Source organism: Neodiprion lecontei, chromosome 7, assembly GCF_021901455.1.
Source record: "Neodiprion lecontei isolate iyNeoLeco1 chromosome 7, iyNeoLeco1.1, whole genome shotgun sequence".
Lineage (NCBI taxonomy): Eukaryota > Metazoa > Arthropoda > Insecta > Hymenoptera > Diprionidae > Neodiprion > Neodiprion lecontei.
The window spans coordinates 23956590-23970233 of record NC_060266.1 but is presented as its reverse complement, the minus strand read 5'-3'; the positions used below and the strand labels follow the sequence as shown (position 1 = coordinate 23970233).

Here is a 13644-nt window from a genome sequence, read left to right as displayed (position 1 = left end):
ATTCATTACATTCCTAAAATATTGTAGTTTATTTATACTAGTAGTTAGAAAAACCATAGAATAGATCAGTTTCAACATAAATAAAAATTACTACAAATTTCGTAAGTACAAGCTTAATTCAAGAATATGTATACGAATCTTAATAAGCTTCGCAAACCGCGAATAACATAGCATTAAAAATAGTGCGATAATAACGTACGTTAAAATATTCTACAAATAAAATGAAACAAAATAATCAGCACTCAAATCGGATTGCCTACAATTCAAACTACATACGATTTTAGCAATCATATGTATATCAAATTTTTTACTATTATTTTACATAGATTTTAAAACAATTTTAAAAAACAAGACAAAATAGATCTCAATTCTGGAAATTTCTGACATTTCCTGTGCACATTGAACACCGGAAATGTTCCAGTCCAGTAATTGTATATAAACGGTTTTGTGAAAAAATTTCAAGTTGTTGCTTTAAATTCATTATCTAATTTCAAATGAATAGATACTAATTCTTCCTTTTTTTCATTTCAATTAGGATAAATCCCTGTATATAACTTTCCCATTCAGCAACTTATCAAGTCATCAAGTGTATAAAAACTTTCATGGAAATAAGTTACATTTTTATAAAATGAAAATGCAACCTTATACCATTATTTACAGTTATAAAATTGTCTTCATATATGTTTCAACATACAGACACGCTACCAGTGTGAGGCATTCTTGACTTGTTTGTAACCTGAGTCAACATTTTCTTTGCGTACATTATTTATAATCATTCCATAAAATAGAACCTTTCATCTCAGTTTAGAACGAAGCTTTACAAGTCGGTTCTAAAATACAGAATTCGTTATAAAGGCAGCCTCCATGAAAATTGAAGTCACTTCAATGAATCAGCAGATGCAAAAATTCATTGAAACTTGCACTGTGAATTGCATCAGGACATTGCGTAATTTTACTTAGAGTTATATGACGGATGGAATGCTTTGCGTGCAGAAGGCTGTCGTTGTCTAGCTAAAAATGATTGTCCTTGACCAGCGCCAAGCGCAGCTAAATGCTGGTCAACTGCTTCTTTATGACAGGCAAAACCCAGTCGGTGAAAAGCAGTGACCATCAATTTTTCTTCCATTTCCTTGAGAAGTTTATTCTCTTTGTAGGATTTCTCCATTTCTTCAATAATTTTTTGCTTCTCCATTACTTGATTGCGAAGCATCAGTAACTCTGAGCTAGAAGAAGCAATCGGCTTCAGTTCCAGACTTTTGAGAACATTTTTTGCTTTTTCGACATACTTTTTGTGGCGGTCATCTAATGCTGCATTTTCGCATTCTTTTCTAGTGAGACTTTCCTGCAGCGTGAAGATTTTCTGTTTCTGAGATTGGATCGTAGCCTCACGTTCCTCTTGCTGTACATTCAGTCTTTCGCATTCGATTTGCAGCCTCCGAACTTCCTCCATCAGCTGATTGATTTTTTTCTGCAACCCGGCACTGTCGCCTTTGCTCTCACCACCCACTTGACTTTCTTTAACTTCTTCAAGTTGATTTTCAAGCTCAATTATACGTTGGTTGGCCTTCCGATTCTGACCTCTCAAAGTGTTTAATATCTCTGCAGAATCATCGAGCAGAGCTTGAACAGAGGGAACTTTATCCTCGGTTCCCTTCTGAGTGAGTTTGAGCATTTTATTTTCATGCTGAAGGCGTAACAACTTTTCTTTCACTTCTGGAGGTATCATTTCCGTATTCTCAACTGCATCGACGTCTGACGGTTTAGCAGAATTTTCAGCAGCCTGTAGCTGAGTGCATTTCAATTCCTCGTTGTTCTCTTTCAAGGCATCCCTCTCGATAATCAATCTGTCTCTCTCTCTTTGAACAGCGTTCAATTTTGCCTCCATTTTTTTAGACTCAAATTGAAGTTTGTCCGATTTGTTACTTTCCTCGTCAAGCTTACGATTTACTTCGGCCAGCTGCTTCTTGCACAATTCTAAATGATTTCTTAACATGGAAGCCCGTTTCGCCTCTTCTTCGTATTCCATATTAGCCTGAACATACTCCATATTTTTGTCTTCAAGAATCTTGACCTGTCTTCGCAAATCGCTCAGATCTTCCATTTTTTTTTTATAAGATTCAATCGTCAACTCATACTTGGTAACTTTGTCGGCAGTTTCTCTGAGTGCATCAACCTCGTCTTTGAGGTGATTAGCCTTGTCAGCAGCTTTTTGTAAATCTTCCTGTTTCGAATGAAGATCCAAAACTTCTTTCTCCAGAAGTTCAACCTTGAGTCTATAATCGTCTCTGGATGACTCCATTTTGAACATCTCATCCTTTAGACTCTCCAGTTGTTTCCTAAGCCCAGAGTATTTCAAACTGGACCCAGAATCCTCAGGATTTTCAAACTCGTCTAGCCGCTCCTGTAGTTTTTTAGTCTCAGCGATCAGACCAGCTTTCTCTTCTTGCAGAAGAGACAACTGTTGGTCCAACTCGTGGCAACGCTGGGCCAACTGGTCCCTAGAATCTATAGCAGCTTGTAACTCGACCAAAAGTCTCTGTTGAGTGCCATCCCCAAAATCTAACGACTCAAAATTAAGACTAGCCCCCAGGCTGAGCCTCGGACCTTGCATGCAACCTTCGAGTTCTTGAATACTCTGCATGATAACTTGCTGTACAACCTCCTCCATACCCATTATTCTAGTTATATACTGTTGTTTCTGATTGCAGTTAACGGCGCATCCCAAAATCAGCTGTAACAACCTGCGGAGCTCGTTATGGTCACAGTGTTCGCCGATTTTGGTTGCATCTGGCTTGACGTAGCCGGATAACTGCTGGTTCAGGCATTCTACATAGTATTCGGTAACAGCCTCAATGATTTTCTTTAAATTGCTAACTTTTAGACGCCAGTTTGAACTCACTTCTGTCTTTATCTTGGAGCGCCAAACAGCGGTAAACCATTCAGGTGCTATCTGGGCCAAGGCCTCAGCCATAGCTACTCCGTCACTGATATCCTCCGGGGTCGAATGAGCTGCTTGCAACTCGAATGTGTCCAACCATTTTATCAAGCTCCCTAGCTGTTGATTATTCATGTTAACCTCAAAACCTTATTTCGCTGGTTAATTGTGGAGCTGGAAATCGGAGATAAAAATTGACAGTCAATAAACTTGGCATCGAACTTGATTAATCTTGACATTTTCAGGACTAATTGGGCAGTGATTACCTGGACACCTGGTTAAATCCCACCAACGAGAAATATCATTCGTCGCGCCCAGGGGCCCAACAGGAAAATTGTGGACTTCTGTGAGCTTCGTCTAGTTGATAGTTCGTGGTCCCGCAACAGAATGAACAGAATGAAGTAGCTACATTTAACGATCAGTGGTATGCTACCTTCACGTGTATAAGCTCGATATGTCAACAGAATTCGTCATGTTTGGTGTCCGCAGCACTCTTCAGGCGGCCGCAAGCCGAAACTTTGAAAAGGATTGAAACTCTGATCGAAATTCGATTGAGACGTGAAATAAATAATTGACGTGCTTTTATTACGGACGCATGTTGTATGATTATAAAGCTGCGATTAAAAGCAATAGTGTTTTCCACATGTGTTGGAGCACGTCAATTATTTATGTCAAGATTTAATCAAAATTTTCCTATTCAAACTTTTGACTCGCGGGCACCTTCATGACGAATCGACGTCAGTCCGTCAAACGCATGAGGGATATTTAAATGGATTTCGTTGTCAACGCGTCGCGCAGAAATCGGTTTTTTTCACCTTTAACGCTACGAATTGAATCAAACATCGTCGAGTGTCAAGCGTTTAAATTTCCGTTGAAAACGGCTGATCGATTCCTCGACAATTCCCGAAATGCTACTTTGAGATTTTCTGATTTTGGATGATAGAATAACATTGCGAGGTTAGCAATGAATAACGTCGGCGACATAACTTTGGCCCTGGAAATACACCAGAGGCTGAACAACAACGTCGGCGTCACGGAAAACGCGATTCTCCCAAAAAATGTAATTGAAGAATAAAATTTCCCCTCATTGTTGAAAATAATTAGATCGTATCATATTCAGCTGCGCTCATGTCGCTACGAACTGTCAGTTGGAGACTCGTTGCAAAAGGCTTGCCGCAACGTGTACAGAAGAAAATGTTTCACAGATAATCGAGCTGCGTTTCACATACAACCAAATTCGTACCAAGCCTACAAGAAAGTTTGCCCCTCGATGTTCATTTTCATTGTCTTTTATTTTCAGGCGCAGGGAAAGGAGTACATTCCTCGAACTATGGTAGATCACACTCTGGAGCTGATTGATCCAACTCCGAATATTTATACGTTATTTGTACAGTTCAATACAAGATATTTCTGGAATAAGCTGTTGCCTGTTGAGGTTAAATGGAGCAAAAGAATGACGACGTGAGATTTTGCTCAATTCCTCAATCATTGACATAAGTTTTTCAACTGAAAATAACTTTAGAATCGTTTTTCTTTTTATTCTTACAGATGCGCCGGTGTGTGTTCGTTTCACCCACGAAATAAACAGTGTATAATTACATTGAGTGCACCTCTTCTCAAATTACGGCCTAGGAAAGACCTTGTTGAAACACTTCTGGTGAGATATGAAATTGATTTACTGATTTTATGGTGATGAGGAGAAAATTTATTGTTTAAAACTGCCCTTTCAATATTTCATCAATTGAAATCACTGCTCCGTTTTATTTACTTTTTTATCTTTCAGCACGAAATGATTCACGGATATTTATTTCTCACAAACAATAACAGGGACAGGGATGGTCATGGTCCAGAGTTCCACAAACACATGTACCGGATAAACAAGGAGGCTGGAACAGACATAAGCGTATGTGGTACCAAAATTGTCCTTAGAGATCGTGATTGGACTAATTACTTGAATAACATGTAAAATCACGGAGAGAATTGTTCGTCAAATGATGGATGGACAGTTTAGTTTCGCTAATTTACAAACATCTCGACTCTAATGTAAATTCTAATTTTAGGTATATCATGATTTTCACGATGAGGTGAGACTATATCAACAGCATTGGTGGCGCTGTAATGGTCCCTGCCAAAAACGGGCCCCGTATTTTGGTACTGTAAGGCGTGCAATGAATCGAGCCCCTGGGCCAAACGATAACTGGTGGAAAATGCACCAGCAGACATGTGGCGGACAATTTATAAAGGTTAAAGAGCCTCAGAAAGAACCAGCAAAGGGTAAAAAGTCTGCTGGAAAGAAACTTCCCGATATTGTAAAATCGAAAGATATCTCAGATTGGCTTACCAAACCTGACAATCGCAAAAACCATACACCTCTGAAGACAGTTGCACCGCCAAAGAAATCAGCCAACGATCATATCGTTTCTAAAACTGTTAGCAAGGCTGTCCCATCATCAAGTCATCCCTCTACATTTACGAAACTTGGGAATACTTCCAACAATATTCACGGATGGGGCACAGGAGGTCCGAGCAATTTGGTAAATGCTCCAACGACCTCAAATGCTAGTACCAAGACTCCGAAATTTCGTTCAAACGGAGTTCTCGGCGGTTCTGGACGTGGAAAAAGCAATCTGCTGGATAAGTTTCCTTTTTCAAAGGCGTTCGAATCAAAAAAACCCACGATTGTAAAACCTGAATTAAAGAATGATAATGGTATTGCAATGAACAGTGAGATAGTTGATTTGTGCGAAACGCCAAACAAACGAAAAAGTACCAGTCTTGTTATGACTAGCAACAAAATGCCAAAGGTAGATGGTGAAAAAGTTCCGGAGAAAACAAAGTGTCCTGTGTGCGATAAACCTGTGAGCATGTCCAAGCTTAACGATCATCTTGACGAATGTTTAATATCTGCCTCAGGTAGCGATCGAAATCACAGTACTCCAAAATCGTCGAAAAATAGAAATAACAATCTGGATGACTTGTCTCAAGCTAGTAAAATAAATATAGAATCTAGTCCTATTGTTATAGACGACTCAAGTGGTTCAGACATCCTTCTGAGCCCGCCAATTGTTGATGGCAAACGAAAGTGTCTCGTTTGCGACGATTTTATTGATCCAGGTGTGACGTTGAGCGATCATCTGGAAGCATGCATTGGATCTGCCTTCACAGATGATTCCATTCCTGAATTTGAAGAAAACGACGCCGAAAATACAAATGGTGACCAACCGAAAGAACAAAGTTTTCCATGCCCCATTTGTATGAAGTTCATTAAGGAAAATAATATGAACCAACATTTGGATACCTGCCTTAGCAAAGACTTATTGAAAAACTATGCTGAATAAAATATTATATTGGATCAAGTACAGAGTCAGTACGAGTTTCTCCAAACGGATATCTAAAGCCTTGAAGTGTTCCTTTAGCGACGATAAAAATAAATCTCATAACTTATAACTATTATTTCATCTACTCGTGATAATTTAATTTGTTTTTTTAATTGACATCTGTTTTAGTTATGTTTTTTATTGTACGTTAAGATTTCTGTCTTTTTTTTGTCTGTAGCTTTAATATTCGAGTTAATTTAATTTAGTAGAAGGATGGCATAAAGTATTATAATGAATGAAAATCATTGGTTTGGTAACTCTTAAAATATACAGCTTCAAATACTATTGTTTAAATGATACATACACTATTATATAATAACAATAATTTTATCTTTAGTTTTGACTGTAGAATATAAAGCCAAAATAAATATTGTTACTTTTCTAAAATTTAGTCATTAACCAGTCACGATTTTTTTCATATTAAATCCTATAAGGAGTATAAAGTATTTACGAACGTTTAATATTTAATCAATACTACTTCCTAATCTAATTTCTTCACATAAAAAATATGTTATCAAAATTATTTCTACCTTATTCATTGAAGTAAATATCCACTGTAGGAATCTCAGCTTTTCAGCCAAGTATTCGCGCTTCATCTGTATGTTTTGCGCAAAGACCGCACGAAAATTCTTGCACATAGTCGGGGTAGAGTAAAACTATTTGCTCCGGTGTCCAGTACACAAATAACGCGATGTCCACGTATACGAGTTCTACCATATTCTCACCCATTCTTATTCTGAAAAGAAAATTATTTCGGATTTAATTGTTGTTACTCGCAATTATACGATTTTACTAGTGGCTGAATATATGAAACTAACTTTTTTCCGTTCATGTCGTTGAAAATGTAGCTTCTTATTCTGAAAATACAGATTGTTCACATAAAAGATCAATAGCGATTAGTTAATATTATTCAGAATTATTTTCAAATAATAGGTGAACTCGAAACTAACTCTTTTCCATTCACATTTGTAGAGACATAGTTTCGCTCGAATAGCAATTTCTCACTGTGGTTGTAAACGGCTTCATGGCCTCCCTCTGGCACAATCTTTATTCTATCACTACTGTCATATAACGTCAAAGTTAAATTAGCGGAATCAGTCTTTGACGTAACTGCAAAGGTCGGTTTACTGCTGCGGCAATGTCCCAGTAATAAAGTTTCTTCATCTTGTGGAAATAGGGCAGAGACGTTATTTGTCGCTCTCAAAGATGTCGCAGTCACCAGACAAGTACCTTAAGACACAATGTTGTTGAAGCGCTTCTGTCTCAATTACGCATATCAATATCATTTAATACATACATAAATTGACGAATAACTTACTAAAGAAATTTCTTGATATAGGATTATCCCAATATTCGTGGGATCTTGTCCTCATTAAAATACTCTCTATAATACTGAGATTTTCTAATTCATATACCGGAAGCTGCACCTTGTTCACATACAATAGCGGTCTGTTCGATCCCTTTGGGAATATTGCGTTTATGAACAATTCATCCGATTGCGAAAGATCGGCTCTACTCTTGTCAAAGTCCATCAGATCATAAAAAGTTCGTAACTCCAAAACGGCTTCTGAGAGGGCTCCTGTTAGCTGTAAGGTTGTCATTTAATAGAGCTGTCCATTTGAAATCATGTTTGATTAATGCAGCAGCCTTCAACTTACATTTTCGTAGGTAACCAGAGCATGATACTCTCTCAAAGTGGACAATTCTCTGGACGCTTCGTAACAGGCTTCGGTATAAGGAACAAAATTCTTCCCCAAAGATTCTTGCCGACATTTTTCATAGGGCCAAACTTTGGACTTGCTCTCCGTTATTTGATCGTTACTAAGTTTACCGCGTAATATTACTTGTAACAACGAACCTTTACTTTTCACCTCATTTACATCACCAGTTCCCCACGTCATATTCAATTCCATAGAAGAAATTCCACTCGGAGTATTATTCAGTAGACTGCGTCTCGAAGGCGTCGATGGAAGGAGACTTCCTGCAGAGATGTGCATCTGAAAAGGCACAAGGGTATGAAAAACAATTTAAGAATTACGTGAACGTCGGTAATTGCTGAAAAAATTTGACCATTTAATATTATGTAGAATCTGAAGTTATAAAATACCAGCCAAGGTTTTTGCCCCTTTTCAGTTCTGGTTGCCTTTATTTGAACTCCATTAGCAAATGAGTTCAAAGTATCGTGAGTGATAATGATTTTCCACTCTTGTAAGAAATCTCTTGATCCAATGAGTCCTCGAGTGAGAGAAATTCGCCTCTGCTTGCCAATTACATCATTTACGTATTCTACTTTTACCTGAAAGTACCAAGAAATTTATATTCACGGGAATTTTCTTCGGCTGTACAGTATTAAAAATGGTTGTAGAATGAACTCGCACCTCGGTCGGTTGTAAATCGTACAATTTAGCATGAGCCGCGATTCCACAGGTGCCTCCAGGTGGGACGTACGTGAAATAATCCATGAAGTGAAAGATCAAAATACCTGATTTCAGGACTGGCCATATTCTGTTATTTAAAATTGAAATGCAATCAGTTTCGTTCATGAATCTTTACAATGGTCGGAATTATTAAAATTGCATCTGATGTACTTACTGATAGTTACTGCGATGGGATGCCATTATATCGTCGACCAAACGATGCGGTGAAACTCGAGAATCGCAATCAAATAATTTGACGTTTAACTGACTGCCCAGTTCCGGTGCCATCAGATCGAATGCCTTAAGTCCCTGATAATGAATCGCAACTTCTTAATTATGTGTACAAGAAAACCAAACAGTTCCATATCGACTAAGACAATTTTCATCTATTACCTGCAAATTGCTGTTTGGATGATTTCTTGCAGTGTAGATCGCCTGACAATTCGAACACATAGAACTCAACTTAGAATTCAAGAGAGGACCCCGAATACTAGTTGTAGTCCTTACATGAGCTGTAATACCGGTGGTTACGTGCTCTGAAAATACAAAAATATTACCACCACTAGCCACCTATAATGAATAGACACTCGGATACGGTCTTCTTCACCTTTGGGAGTGATATAAGAGAAGAACATTTTTCCAACGGTAATATTTACTGGAAGATAGGCATGAACGGATCGAGCTCTCTGTGCCACGTGCCACAAGTCAGTAAGTGGATTATAACTCTCTATACCTTCGACCCCGTGAGTTGAAGTGCTGGAAAATTGACCCAAATTTGTAGTGACGCATTCAACTTTTTCAACAATTAGTATAGAAATGTTTGTGAGGTATAAAATGCGACGTACCGTAGTACGATGCGATTGTTACGCCCGTGCGGTGTGTAGATAAAATCTCCCCTCATAGAAAACATGGATGTTGCTGTTGCAAAAATTCTCGCATTTGTTCCGAGATCAGTTACTTGCACGGATTCCATGGTCAGAGGAACGTTGATGCGTTGCTGATTGATGTGAAACGCCATATTTTGAAATATGTAGGCATACTCTGTGAGATCCATTAAAACTGTAAAAAAAGAACGAAGTTTATACTGGTAACTGCATTACCAATCTGCTACAATAAATCTGTGACACCAGTCGTCACTCACACTTGTAGCCTTTCTTGATGTTTGTTTCGTTCAAATGTAAGCACAATACTGCCTTTCCTTGAATCTGTGCAATTATTTCTACATGTACTGGTTTTTCCGGATTTTCTTTGATTTTAAACTGTTTCAAAACTTCCATTATATCCCCAGATTCCTTAATGGGTGCTATCTTTTCCAGCGCGCTGTCCGCTTTAATGTACAGCTGGAAAAATAAAACGATTATCGTTCGTTCGCACGCTTTGAAACCAATATCCATTTAATCGAGCGCACTATCTACTCACTGCAAGTTGATTCGAGCTAATTCCTGCTCCGTGATTATTTAGCGTCACGTACGCTACGGTGGGAACATTTGAGACGGGGTTTCCAATTATAATAGTCTGAAGCATGGATCCAAAGTGTCTGTAAGTATCCTGATAATCAAGTACATAGTTTCCAGTAACCAGAAGTTTCTTATTAAATGGTTTCCGGAGCATACGTGTAAATTGCGCAGCAAACTGTCCTCTGAAATTGATAATTCAAGCTTGTTACAAAGGTAAAATTGTTGGAGTTTCAACAAACTCTATAAAATATTTCAATCTCACATGCGAGTGTAGCAAGGAAAGTTGGTTTGCTCCATCGACTTCAAAGTTGTATAAAAAAAATTGTACAAATGTTGATCAGGCTCTCCTTGCATGTACCAGTAAAGGGATATCAATCGACTAAGCGACGGAGACGATACTATTAGTAGAGTCATTGCTGCGACTCTTAATTCCAAGTGTTCCGTTCTGTTGACCAACATTGGCCAGTAAACTGGATGAATCTGTGAAAAAGTTTAATGTGGGTATTCAAAGAAGATTTAAATAAGTGGTTATAAAAGGAAGCATGTTGTTCTGATGTACCACGTCGGGTCTGAGAGGAGCCGAAGGCAACGAAGCCCAGGCTGCAAGGAAACGCAGGTGTCGAGACTTTGTAGAATCGCCACGAGCAATGGGCTCAAGAAACTCAACCACTTTGCCTAGTTGGATGTTGGACAGACCCTCAAGCCAGACCATTTTTTTCTCATACTGTCTGCTCTCTGGAAATAATAATCATTTCGTATCGACGTATCGGTGAAAACAAGTCCACATAAGCAATTATCGAAAAGTACCTGTAAACTTGTCCAGATAAAGACGAACATAGTCATCTAGCATTTCGTAGGGGCAATACAATAGGCAAGTTTTGTAAATAAGGGTTCCATAAGTCAATATTGCTGTATTCTGAACTTCAGAAGCAATACTGTCGGGCAGATTGAGGAATGCTTGTAAATCTACGAGTAATTCTACGTCAGGTTTCCTTATGTGGAAAGGAAGATACGTTAGAAGTTGGACTGCGACGATATTCGAAACTTTCTTCTGTTGAATTAAGTCTAGGATAAAGAGCGCCGCGTCTTTGCTTCCAACTTGTGGCAGTGCTTCGAGAAAGAGGTTCCTATAAATATAATTTTAACGTTTGCCAATGGATACTTTTTTCTTGTCTTTCTCTCTCTCTCTCTCTCTCCTTTTACGCCACTGCGACTCACATTATAGTTTCTTCTTTGTAGCTCGTTCCAGATATTTGGTCATGCAAGTTCTGCAAGTCCATTCGCTCTAGCATCCCCATGTAATACAGAAGGTCGGCTATTGTTGTGTTGTGTAAATTTTCGACCTCGACATCGAGCCCCGGGTTTTCTAGACGCTGACTCAACTTTTCCAAGAGTCTTTCTATCTGCAATTTGACTTGTTATTTCAAATATTGACATGCCCTGTTAACGACGTCTTATCGGTCACATTCTAATGCATCCCATCGATTATAGATTAAACGACAGAAGAAAAATATGATAATAAAATCTTGGTTGCTATATTAAGATGACCTTACGATTTTTACACTTTATTTGATACTGCTATCAAGCTTCAAGCTACTATTTATAGCTCAATATGTATCTAACGTTACGTGAGTCATCAAAACCTATCATGCATATATTGGACTTTTACATCTGCTGCTGTACTATTTGAGATGAGATTCATTGCTGCAAACTCGATCAATCATTTTTTGACGAAGTCTGGGTCTTTTCGTTTAATCAATTTGTCCATTTATATAAATAAATCATTTTTCATTGTTCTGATGTACAGTGTACTTACAGGTCTTAATATTTCCGATTTTAAAGGCACATTCCTCAACATTGATACATCATCTTCTGGTAAATAATGATGCAGAGGAAAGGTGTTCATACGCTTTGTAGGAATAACTTCCGTTACTTCATTTATCGATAAAAGTCGAAAGACCTGTCTGCATGTGGAAAAAATCAAATACCGATACGAAGAGCGACATGTTGATAAAAATTTGGGTAGAAATAGACTCGAATTCATAACGAGATTGAAAGAAAGGCTTTGAATACTATTAGTTTCTCATATATCAAACCTTGCATATAGGAACTGAGCTTCGCCAAGGCTCTGAAAGGGTTGTACAAAAATGCCACCAGTTGCGTTGACAAATTCAATAGTATCTGCATCGTCACTTATTTTCATCTCGTAAAATCTCTCGCTGGATTTCATTACAGGATTCTAAATAAACGAGAATAGCGTAAACTTTTCGTTTTGGTTTTTTATACGAATGGAAATGAGGATTTTCTTTAGATCGTGACTATCGTCATTACTTGGTCATTGTTAGGGCAGCTCATGTCGGGCACATTGCTCCAAGTTCGGATTCCATGCCCTTTGCAGGTTCGTGGATCGACAGATTTTAAAATGGATTTCTCATCAGCACTTTGAGGCATTACAACATACTCGATGTTACACTCGCCGTAGTGATTGGTCTGAAAAATAATACCTATAGACCAAAGCTCCAGATTCCCAGGGGTGTGAAACTAATTACTCTTGATTAAAATTGTCACTTCACCTCAATGGAGTGAAAGGCAGAGGTCAGATCTTGGTGGATGTTAGAAATGTCCAACTGCAGAATACCCGCTATGCTTTGTTTAATATTGGTAGCCCAAGCTGGCTCTGTTTCCACACTTATATTTTCAACGCGGCCTAGACGATACCACACCCTAAAAGGATTCAGCATTTCCAGGGCTTCGTCGCTAATGTCGATTGATTCTCTAGTACCTTGATTTGACGGTCCATTCCATGCGCTGGTTTGCAACGATTGCAACTACAAGTGCGAGTCAATGAAATTAATGATAATTGAAGGTACGGGGAGTTGTAAAATGGATAATTCTGCGAACCTGCATTAAAACAGAGTCTTCCTGATCGGCCTGAATAACGAGTTTCCCATGAAAGCTCCAGACGGATTCGGCAGAGTCTGGTAAAAAAACACCAGTGCTGGACGAGGCATCATAAGAGTAGATGTATTCTTTGCCCGGTATAAATAATTTTTCACTTGTTCCTGTCACGCACAGAGCATTTAGCACTGACAAAATAAGACCGTGAGAACAAAGGCTGAAACATTTTCTCGCACGAAGATCTGAAAACAGAGTAAATTTATCACGATATAGAAAAAAGTCACCACCTTATCCTTGATGCTTTGGTGTAACTGTGCGGTAGGAATAGCTTCTTGAACAAAAACTTGTATTCTTGGTAAAAACGATAATACTTATTCACAAATCCGGTAAATAAGAAACTATTATATTCAGAAAGCATTCCAGAAAGCTGTACCTGGGTGCTTCATGATGTGAACGATCAGCAACACTACGGCACACTGGCTTCATGGAAGTCGTGGAAGAGATGACCCTAAGCCCTGCTATCTCTGTACCCTGCATGTCTGTGTGCATACGTTTGATTC

The 13644-nt window shown here is 38.4% G+C and overlaps 3 protein-coding genes across 6 annotated transcripts; 1 reads left to right on the top strand and 2 right to left on the bottom strand.

Annotated features, from left to right (window-relative positions):
• Nucleotides 1–10: 10 nt before the first annotated feature.
• On the bottom strand, nt 11–3342 carry LOC107223495 (protein Hook homolog 3). The gene is made up of 2 exons (XM_015663177.2): nt 3202–3342; nt 11–3109 (listed from the first exon to the last, which is right to left on the bottom strand). Exon 2 carries the CDS (start codon nt 3068–3070, stop codon nt 953–955), a length of 2118 nt encoding a protein of 705 aa, XP_015518663.1. The 5' UTR covers nt 3071–3109; nt 3202–3342; the 3' UTR covers nt 11–952.
• Nucleotides 3225–6287, top strand: LOC107223497 (DNA-dependent metalloprotease dvc-1). Of its 2 annotated transcripts, none has more exons than XM_046745789.1 (5): nt 3225–3359; nt 4236–4396; nt 4484–4592; nt 4719–4838; nt 4996–6287. In XM_046745789.1, the coding sequence occupies exons 2-5, from the start codon at nt 4266–4268 to the stop codon at nt 6271–6273; spliced, it is 1638 nt and encodes a 545-aa protein (XP_046601745.1). In that variant the 5' UTR covers nt 3225–3359; nt 4236–4265; the 3' UTR covers nt 6274–6287. The 2 variants fall into 2 exon arrangements, with proteins under 2 accessions (XP_046601745.1, XP_015518666.1); XM_015663180.2 differs by lacking the exon at nt 3225–3359 and adding an exon at nt 3512–3995.
• LOC107223493 lies at nt 4686–13590 on the bottom strand. 3 transcript variants are annotated; one of them, XM_046745777.1, is made up of 24 exons: nt 13518–13588; nt 13088–13326; nt 12760–13014; nt 12518–12676; nt 12283–12425; nt 12003–12150; nt 11405–11589; nt 10994–11313; nt 10746–10921; nt 10449–10666; nt 10149–10368; nt 9871–10069; nt 9575–9788; nt 9337–9485; nt 9123–9265; nt 8905–9038; nt 8691–8817; nt 8420–8608; nt 7971–8309; nt 7631–7898; nt 7263–7542; nt 7131–7169; nt 6843–7048; nt 4686–4821 (listed from the first exon to the last, which is right to left on the bottom strand). In XM_046745777.1, the coding sequence occupies exons 1-23, from the start codon at nt 13528–13530 to the stop codon at nt 6886–6888; spliced, it is 4320 nt and encodes a 1439-aa protein (XP_046601733.1). In that variant the 5' UTR covers nt 13531–13588; the 3' UTR covers nt 4686–4821; nt 6843–6885. The 3 variants fall into 3 exon arrangements, with proteins under 3 accessions (XP_046601733.1, XP_015518662.1, XP_046601734.1); XM_015663176.2 differs by lacking the exon at nt 4686–4821 and having other exon boundaries at nt 6650–7048; XM_046745778.1 differs by lacking the exon at nt 4686–4821 and having other exon boundaries at nt 6891–7048; nt 7127–7169; nt 13518–13590.
• Between the last annotated feature and the right edge of the window lie 54 nt (nt 13591–13644).

Coding starts and splice junctions, on each gene's coding strand:
- LOC107223495 (XM_015663177.2), bottom strand. CDS start 3,070: ATGAATAATCAACAGCTAGGGAGCTTGATAAAATGGTTGGACACATTC.
- LOC107223497 (XM_015663180.2), top strand. CDS start 3,900: ATGAATAACGTCGGCGACATAACTTTGGCCCTGGAAATACACCAGAGG. Junction 3,996..4,235: donor ACGCGATTCTCCCAAAAAAT/GTAATTGAAGAA, acceptor TTTTATTTTCAG/GCGCAGGGAAAGGAGTACAT. Junction 4,593..4,718: donor ACCTTGTTGAAACACTTCTG/GTGAGATATGAA, acceptor TTTATCTTTCAG/CACGAAATGATTCACGGATA.
- LOC107223493 (XM_046745777.1), bottom strand. Junction 11,590..12,002: donor AATCGGAAATATTAAGACCT/GTAAGTACACTG, acceptor GTCAAATTGCAG/ATAGAAAGACTCTTGGAAAA. Junction 7,543..7,630: donor TATATCAAGAAATTTCTTTA/GTAAGTTATTCG, acceptor TTGTGTCTTAAG/GTACTTGTCTGGTGACTGCG.